Source organism: Festucalex cinctus, chromosome 9 (genome assembly GCF_051991245.1).
Source record: "Festucalex cinctus isolate MCC-2025b chromosome 9, RoL_Fcin_1.0, whole genome shotgun sequence".
NCBI lineage: Eukaryota > Metazoa > Chordata > Actinopteri > Syngnathiformes > Syngnathidae > Festucalex > Festucalex cinctus.
The window spans coordinates 33,101-42,256 of record NC_135419.1 but is presented as its reverse complement, the minus strand read 5'-3'; the positions used below and the strand labels follow the sequence as shown (position 1 = coordinate 42,256).

Below are 9,156 nucleotides of genomic sequence, written 5' to 3'. Positions count from 1 at the left end.
TCAACAGCTGATTGCAGTGATTGGTTTTTGGTCAGATATGGCCCTTCCCACTAGTAATTTTTGAGCCAATCGACGTTTGGTTTGCCCATGGTGAAATTGTGGAATTATATGTAGGCAACCTGGAAATTGACGGGTTGTGTTCCATGAATTGTACTGCGTTGAAATTGTGGAATTATATGTAGGCAACCTGGAAATTGACGTGACCATCTATTGGTCAACAGCTGATTGCAGTGATTGTTTTTTGGTCAGATATGGCCCTTCCCACTGGTAATTTTTGAGCCAATAGACGTTTGGTTTGCCCATGGTGAAATTGTGGAATTATATGTATAAAACCTGGAAATTGACTTGGATGGGTTTTTTTTTTTTTATGGCGGGCGTTACCGTTACACCCCCTTCGCAGTGATTGGTCAATGGCCAGTTGCAAGGCTGGGCTGAGTCTATAAAAGCAGTCGCTGTCAGTGCCGCCTTCAGAAGTCAAGCGAGCAAGCGCAAAAAAGGATGGGTCAATATCTGGAAAGTCCTCCTCTTGATTATGACCAGCAAGGTATGATATTTTCTTTGCATGTGCACTTGCAAAAAAAAAAATCATGGGGTCTCTTGACAGATGAGACACCTCCACGATGGATCCCGAGCATTGTGCTCACTACACTGGAGCCCCAAATGAACATGGCAATGGAAACAAGTCAAGGGTAAGTTGGCGATGTCTACATCCAGGATGGCAACCTAAATTCCTTAAAGATGACATGTAATTCCTTAAAGATGACATGCAATTCCTTAAAAATGACACGCAATTCCTTAAAAATGACACGCAATTCCTTAAAGATGACGTGTAAAATTCCTTAAAGATGACGTGCAATTCCTTAAAAATGGCGCGCAATTCCTTAAAAATGGCGCGCAATTCCTTAAAGGTGACATGTAATTCCTTAAAGATGACATGTAATTCCCGGAAAGATGCGTTCATATTTGTAAACACTACTCAGTGAATTGCGTTTAGTGTTTTTTTATTTTTTTTTTCTATCTAGATTCACTTGGCCATGTTATGAGAGCGGATGGGCGTTTACAGAGCAAATGTGCCTCATCTCCATATCTATTATATGCATCTTATACTTTTCCACTACAAAATCGTAAAATAAAGTCTGTTTGTTGAAGAAAGCTTTTCTGAGTCACGCAGTTTTTGCTTTCACCACAAGGTGTCGCTTGACTGGCTAATTCTTAGCGTTTGTGTGTGGGGAGGAGGTGCCTTTGGCCAATCGGAAGGTGATTGGCTGCAGTACCGTGACATCACCAACACCAGACTATTTAAGCCTGCGTTTGTCCAACCCCCATTCATTCGCATCGAAGTGTGAGGGCAAGCACAAGAAAGCGCCGCTGCAGGTTCCAAGGATGAGTGAGGTGAGTTCCTGGAAATGTGCGTCGCCTTTGGGGAAAAGAGTCCGGTTTCAGGAATTCAAATCTCAAGCGAGTTCCCGCTCCAAGAATTCATCCACAACCAAGGTACAGTTCTAGAAATCTACCGATAGCCGATAGCTTTTCCCTGGCCTCCGAGGCGGGCCCCTTGCGTGTTTGAGGCCCCGCGAAGCGTCGCGTCGCGTGGTCGTTGCTTCGTTGCCCCGTCCGCGCCCGGTTCCTGGAATTGGACCCCGAACCAAAGTCCAGTTCCTGGAATTGGACCCCCAACCAAAGTCCAGTTCCTGGAATTGGACCCCCAACCAAAGTCCAGTTCCTGGAATTGAACCCCCAACTAAAGTCCAGTTCCTGGAATTGGACCCCCAACCAAAGTCCAGTTCCTGGAATTGGACCCCCAACCAAAGTCCAGTTCCTGGAATTGGACCCCCAACCAAAGTCCAGTTCCTGGAATTGGACCCCCAACCAAAGTCCAGTTCCTGGAATTGGACCCCCAACCAAAGTCCAGTTCCCGGAACTGTGCGGAGCGGGACCCAAGCGTAGCTAGCCCCCGCGAGGCCCCGCGCAGCGGGGCCGAGGACACCGGCCTCGCCTATGCCCGGTTCCTGGAATTGGACCCCCAAACCCAGTCCAGTTCCTGGAATTTGACCCCAAACCAAGGTCCAGTTCCAGGAATTCTACGGAGCACTCACTCCAGCCCCCAGTAAGTTCTGTGTCGCTATTGTGGAAGACATGACCCACACCCATGTATTATACATTGTTTTTTGTTGTTGTATAGGTGAACGTGAATTGCAATGAGGAGGAGCTCCCGGAAGAACCTTTCGAGCCTTTGACACAGGAGGTTTCTGTGCCATTAACACAGGCCTCCCCGCTGAGAACTACCAAAGATGTGAACAGGTCTGAGCAGAATGTGGGGGCTGGATGGCAACTTTCAAGGGAGCCCGGGGATCTCGTCTCTACTCCACAGTCCGAGGAAAAAAAGGTACACATTGGAGTAATTAAGGTGATATCCAGGAAGTCCCATGTCACTATTGTGGAAGTTTCCCCCCCCACCCCATTGCCATGGCTTCCAAATTGGATTTTGTCATTGTATAGATGTACATGACTGAAGACGAAGATGAGATGGACGTCATGGAACAAATTGTCTTTCCCTTAACACAAGAAGTCTCCCTGCCCTTAACACAGAAGGTCTCCTCCCTGCACCGGGTGAGTAGAATTCCTGGAAGTGGTTCAATCAAATGCAACACTGGCTCATGCCACCAAAATATGACTGTTTCCTTTCTGGTGACAGACAGGCTCACCTGGGGAAAAGAAGCAGCAAAGGAAGAGTGAAGACAGCAGCAAAAAGGTGAAAACATCTGACAAAACAGTGGGAGATGGACGGCAAGTTTCAAGGGAGGCTTCTCCCCAGTTGATGGAATTGGAGAATGTACGCCCGAGGGAAGCTGAGGTGAAATCCAGGAAGTCCCATGTCTCCTGTTGTTAAACTTGTTAAACTAACCCTAACCCTAACCCTAACCCATAGCTTTGTCTTCTATTTTGCTTTTTGTACTATAGTCTGACTTCAGTGACTGGGAAGATGCGGAACAGATAATGGAACATGCCTTGTTGGTAGAAAAACATGTCCAGCGCCCTTGAAATTTGTGAGTATAATTCCTGGAAGTAATTCTGTCATTGTAATACACCGACATGAAATATTTCTTAACCCCCGGGGGGGGGGTTAGGGTTAGGGTTAACCCTAACCTTAACCCTAACCCGCAAAATATAACATACTGTGTCCTTAGGATTGTGATACCACTCACACTCTCAAGTCCCGCAAGAAGAAGAAGATGAAGGAGAAGATCAAGTTAAAGAAAAAGGACAAATTCCATCCAAAAAGGGAACGAAACACAGCAAAAGAGATCTCCCAAACCAAATTCAGAGCCAACAACACTTCCAGAAAAAATCAGTCATCATAATTCTGTAAGTAGACTTGGGCTGCGGAGGGGGACTCTAATGTGGAAATCCTAAAATTAAACCTTTGTCATTTTTATGTCTTTCAGGGTCAACGAAGAAAACTCGCACTCACACCACAATTTTATTCCATGGCCAAAACTCTCTTCGAAAGAGAGATCCAGGAAAAGTTGGTCCTGAAAAAAAGGATACGGGAGATCGTGGCTGAACAACCAGCATTTCGACAGCTATGCCGTGAGCTGGAACTATGTATTGAGAACATTTGAAACCAAGTCCGAATTAGGATCAAAAGATGTGAAAATTAAAGTCAATTTGGAATGTTGGAGTTCTGGTGGGTCTTCTTCCAGGTTTTTTACATTGTATGTTTTAAGACAATGCTGCATGCCTCTCACAATGTGTCAGGGTCGGTGGTTCCATTTTCCGCTTAAGTCCATTTCGAGGAATCCAAACCCAACCAAGGTCGAGTTCCAGGATTCTTACCGATTGGCGAAGCGGGCCCCAAACACGTCGAGAACACCGGCATGGTGAGTCCCGGGCTGGGTGGTTCCATTCCCGGCCTGAGTCCATTTTCAGGAATTGAGCCCCAACCAGTTCCAGGTCCAGTTCCAGGAATCCAACCCCAACCAACCAAGATCCAGTTCCAGGATTCCGACCGATGGGCTAAACCTGAGAGCACCGGCCTGGTGGGTGGTTCCGATTCCGTCCCCCGCTTAAGTCCATTTCCAGGAATCCAACCCCCATCCAAGGTCCAATTCCAGGATTCCTACCGATCGGCTAACCTGCCCCGCGAAGTCCACTTCCAGGAATCCAACCCCAAACAAGGTCCAGTTCCAGGATTCCTACCGATCGGCTAACCTGACCCCCAAGCCCATTTCCAGGAATCCAACCCCAACCAACCGAGGTTCATTTCCAGGATTCCTACCGATCGGCTAACCTGCCCCGCTAGGTCGAATTCCAGGAATTCAACCTCAACCGAGGTCAACTTCCTGGAATCCTACCGATGGGCTAAACCTGACCCCCGAAGTCCATTTCCAGGAATGCTACCGATGGGCTAAACCTGCCCCGCGAAGCCGGGCCGAGAGCACCGGGCCCGGGGTGGGTGGTTCCGATTCCGTCCCCTGCTTAAGTCCATTTCCAGGAATACAACCGTAAAAAAACCGAGGTTCATTTCCAGGATTCCTACCGATCGGTTAACCTGCCAGGTAGGTCGAATTCCAGGAATTCAACCTGGAGGACCGAGGTCAACTTCCATGAAAGCTACCGATGGGCTAAACCTGACCTCCGAAGTCGATTTCCAGGAATGCTACCGATGGGCTAAACCTGCCCCGCGAAGCCGGGCCGAGAGCACCGGCCCGGGGGGGTGGTTCGAAGTCGATTTCCAGGAATGCTACCGATGGGCTAAACCTGCCCCGCGAAGCCGGGCCGAGAGCACCGGCCCGGGGTGGGTGGTTCCGATTCTGTCCCCCGCTTAAGTCAATTTCCAGGAAAACAACCGCAAAAAAACCGAGGTTCATTTCCAGGATTCCTACCGATCGGTTAACCTGCCAGGTAGGTCGAATTCCAGGAATTCAACCTGGAGGACCGAGGTCAACTTCCATGAAAGCTACCGATGGGCTAAACCTGACCTCCGAAGTCGATTTCCAGGAATGCTACCGATGGGCTAAACCTGCCCCGCGAAGCCGGGCCGAGAGCACCGGCCCGGGGGGGTGGTTTGAAGTCGATTTCCAGGAATGCTACCGATGGGCTAAACCTGCCCCGCGAAGCCGGGCCGAGAGCACCGGCCCGGGGGGGTGGTTCGAAGTCGATTTCCAGGAATGCTACCGATGGGCTAAACCTGCCCCGCGAAGCCGGGCCGAGAGCACCGGCCCGGGGTGGGTGGTTCCGATTCCGTCCCCGGCTTGAGTCGATTTCCAGGAATTCAACCCCGAACCAACCGAGGTTCATTTCCAGGATTTCTACCGATGGGCTAACCTAACCCCCGAAGTCGATTTCCAGGAAAACAACCGCAAAAAAACCGAGGTTCATTTCCAGGATTCCTACCGATCGGTTAACCTGCCAGGTAGGTCGAATTCCAGGAATTCAACCTGGAGGACCGAGGTCAACTTCCATGAAAGCTACCGATGGGCTAAACCTGACCTCCGAAGTCGATTTCCAGGAATGCTACCGATGGGCTAAACCTGCCCCGCGAAGCCGGGCCGAGAGCACCGGCCCGGGGGGGTGGTTTGAAGTCGATTTCCAGGAATGCTACCGATGGGCTAAACCTGCCCCGCGAAGCCGGGCCGAGAGCACCGGCCCGGGGGGGTGGTTCGAAGTCGATTTCCAGGAATGCTACCGATGGGCTAAACCTGCCCCGCGAAGCCGGGCCGAGAGCACCGGCCCGGGGTGGGTGGTTCCGATTCCGTCCCCGGCTTGAGTCGATTTCCAGGAATTCAACCCCGAACCAACCGAGGTTCATTTCCAGGATTTCTACCGATGGGCTAACCTAACCCCCGAAGTCGATTTCCAGGAAAACAACCGCAAAAAAACCGAGGTTCATTTCCAGGATTCCTACCGATCGGTTAACCTGCCAGGTAGGTCGAATTCCAGGAATTCAACCTGGAGGACCGAGGTCAACTTCCATGAAAGCTACCGATGGGCTAAACCTGACCTCCGAAGTCGATTTCCAGGAATGCTACCGATGGGCTAAACCTGCCCCGCGAAGCCGGGCCGAGAGCACCGGCCCGGGGGGGTGGTTCGAAGTCGATTTCCAGGAATGCTACCGATGGGCTAAACCTGCCCCGCGAAGCCGGGCCGAGAGCACCGGCCCGGGGGGGTGGTTCGAAGTCGATTTCCAGGAATGCTACCGATGGGCTAAACCTGCCCCGCGAAGCCGGGCCGAGAGCACCGGCCCGGGGTGGGTGGTTCCGATTCCGTCCCCGGCTTGAGTCGATTTCCAGGAATTCAACCCCGAACCAACCGAGGTTCATTTCCAGGATTTCTACCGATGGGCTAACCTAACCCCCGAAGTCGATTTCCAGGAATTTAACCCCAACCACCACCCAAGGTCCAGTTCCAGGATTCCTACCGATGGGCTAAACCTGCTCTGCGAAGCCGGGCCGAGAGCACCGGCCCGGGGTGGGTGGTTCCGATTCCGTCCCTGGCTTGAGTCGATTTCCAGGAATTCGACCCCAACCATCCAAGGTCCAGTTCCAGGATTCCTACCGATGGGCTAAACCTGCTCCGCGAAGCCGGGCCGAGAGCACCGGCCCGGGGTGGGTGGTTCCGATTCCGTCCCTGGCTTGAGTCGATTTCCAGGAATTCAACCCCGAACCAACCGAGGTTCATTTCCAGGATTTCTACCGATGGGCTAACCTAACCCCCGAAGTCGATTTCCAGGAAACCAACCCCAAACAACCGGGGTTCATTTCCAGGATTCCTACCGATCGGTTAACCTGCCCGCAAGGTCGAATTCCAGGAATTCAACCTGGAGGACCGAGGTCGAATTCCAGGAATGCGACCGATGGGCTAAACCTGACCCCCGAAGTCCAATTCCAGGAATTCAACCTGGACCGAGGTCGATTTCCAGGATTTCGACCGATGGGCTAAACCTGGCCCGCGCAGCGGGCCCCAAGCGCACCGAGGCCCCGCGAAGCGGGGCCGAGAACACCGCCACGGTAGCAACCGGGGAGGGAGGTTCCGTTTCCGGCTTGAGTCGATTTCCAGGAATTCGACACATCCAGGGTCGATTTCCAGGATTTCGACCGATGGGCTAAACCCGGCCCGCGAAGCGGGCCCCAAGCGCACCGAGGCCCCGCGAAGCGGGGCCGAGAACACCGCCATGGTAGCACCCGGGGAGGGAGGTTCCGTTTCCGGCTTGAGTCGATTTCCAGGAATTCGACACATCCAGGGTCGATTTCCAGGATTTCGACCGATGGGCTAAACCCGGCCCGCGAAGCGGGCCCCAAGCGCACCGAGGCCCCGCGAAGCGGGGCCGAGAACACCGCCATGGTAGCACCCGGGGAGGGAGGCTCCGTTTCCGGCTTGAGTCGATTTCCAGGAATTCGACACATCCAGGGTCGATTTCCAGGATTTCGACCGATGGGCTAAACCTGGCCCGCGAAGCGGGCCCCAAGCGCACCGAGGCCCCGCGAAGCGGGGCCGAGAACACCGCCATGGTAGCACCCGGGGAGGGAGGCTCCGTTTCCGGCTTGAGTCGATTTCCAGGAATTCGACACATCCAGGGTCGATTTCCAGGATTTCGACCGATGGGCTAAACCTGGCCCGCGAAGCGGGCCCCAAGCGCACCGAGGCCCCGCGAAGCGGGGCCGAGAACACCGCCATGGTAGCACCCGGGGAGGGAGGTTCCGTTTCCGGCTTGAGTCGATTTCCAGGAATTCGACACATCCAGGGTCGATTTCCAGGATTTCGACCGATGGGCTAAACCCGGCCTGCGAAGCGGGCCCCAAGCGCACCGAGGCCCCGCGAAGCGGGGCCGAGAACACCGCCATGGTAGCACCCGGGGAGGGAGGTTCCGTTTCCGGCTTGAGTCGATTTCCAGGAATTCGACACATCCAGGGTCGATTTCCAGGATTTCGACCGATGGGCTAAACCCGGCCCGCGAAGCGGGCCCCAAGCGCACCGAGGCCCCGCGAAGCGGGGCCGAGAACACCGCCATGGTAGCACCCGGGGAGGGAGGTTCCGTTTCCGGCTTGAGTCGATTTCCAGGAATTCGACACATCCAAGGTCGATTTCCAGGATTTCGACCGATGGGCTAAACCCGGCCCGCGAAGCGGGCCCCAAGCGCACCGAGGCCCCGCGAAGCGGGGCCGAGAACACCGCCATGGTAGCACCCGAGGAGGGAGGTTCCGTTTCCGGCTTGAGTCGATTTCCAGGAATTCGACACATCCAAGGTCGATTTCCAGGATTTCGACCGATGGGCTAAACCCGGCCCGCGAAGCAGGCCCCAAGCGCACCGAGGCCCCGCGAAGCGGGGCCGAGAACACCGCCATGGTAGCACCCGGGGAGGGAGGTTCCGTTTCCGGCTTGAGTCGATTTCCAGGAATTCGACACATCCAAGGTCGATTTCCAGGATTTTGACCGATGGGCTAAACCCGGCCCGCGAAGCGGGCCCCAAGCGCACCGAGGCCCCGCGAAGCGGGGCCGAGAACACCGCCATGGTAGCACCCGGGGAGGGAGGTTCCGTTTCCGGCTTGAGTCGATTTCCAGGAATTCGACACATCCAGGGTCGATTTCCAGGATTTCGACCGATGGGCTAAACCCGGCCCGCGAAGCGGGCCCCAAGCGCACCGAGGCCCCGCGAAGCGGGGCCGAGAACACCGCCATGGTAGCACCCGGGGAGGGAGGTTCCGTTTCCGGCTTGAGTCGATTTCCAGGAATTCGACACATCCAAGGTCGATTTCCAGGATTTCGACCGATGGGCTAAACCCGGCCCGCGAAGCGGGCCCCAAGCGCACCGAGGCCCCGCGAAGCGGGGCCGAGAACACCGCCATGGTAGCACCCGGGGAGGGAGGTTCCGTTTCCGGCTTGAGTCGATTTCCAGGAATTCGACACATCCAGGGTCGATTTCCAGGATTTCGACCGATGGGCTAAACCCGGCCCGCGAAGCGGGCCCCAAGCGCACCGAGGCCCCGCGAAGCGGGGCCGAGAACACCGCCATGGTAGCACCCGGGGAGGGAGGTTCCGTTTCCGGCTTGAGTCGATTTCCAGGAATTCGACACATCCAAGGTCGATTTCCAGGATTTCGACCGATGGGCTAAACCCGGCCCGCGAAGCGGGCCCCAAGCGCACCGAGGCCCCGCG

The 9,156-nt window shown here is 54.5% G+C and overlaps 1 protein-coding gene across 1 annotated transcript; it reads left to right on the top strand.

Annotated features, from left to right (window-relative positions):
* The first annotated feature begins 620 nt into the window (after positions 1-620).
* Positions 621-3,589, top strand: LOC144026244 (uncharacterized). The gene is made up of 8 exons (XM_077532832.1): positions 621-689; positions 1,342-1,392; positions 2,183-2,386; positions 2,500-2,610; positions 2,696-2,854; positions 2,962-3,047; positions 3,189-3,366; positions 3,447-3,589. Exons 1-6 carry the CDS (start codon positions 621-623, stop codon positions 3,040-3,042), a joined length of 675 nt encoding a protein of 224 aa, XP_077388958.1. The 3' UTR covers positions 3,043-3,047; positions 3,189-3,366; positions 3,447-3,589.
* Positions 3,590-9,156: the final 5,567 nt, after the last annotated feature.

Bases quoted from the DNA above. Each gene is read 5' to 3' on its own strand.
- LOC144026244 (XM_077532832.1), top strand. From the start codon at position 621: ATGGATCCCGAGCATTGTGCTCACTACACTGGAGCCCCAAATGAACAT. The intron at 690-1,341 runs GTAAGTTGGCGA...TTCGCATCGAAG, and splicing joins GCAATGGAAACAAGTCAAGG to TGTGAGGGCAAGCACAAGAA. The intron at 2,387-2,499 runs GTACACATTGGA...GTCATTGTATAG, and splicing joins CACAGTCCGAGGAAAAAAAG to ATGTACATGACTGAAGACGA.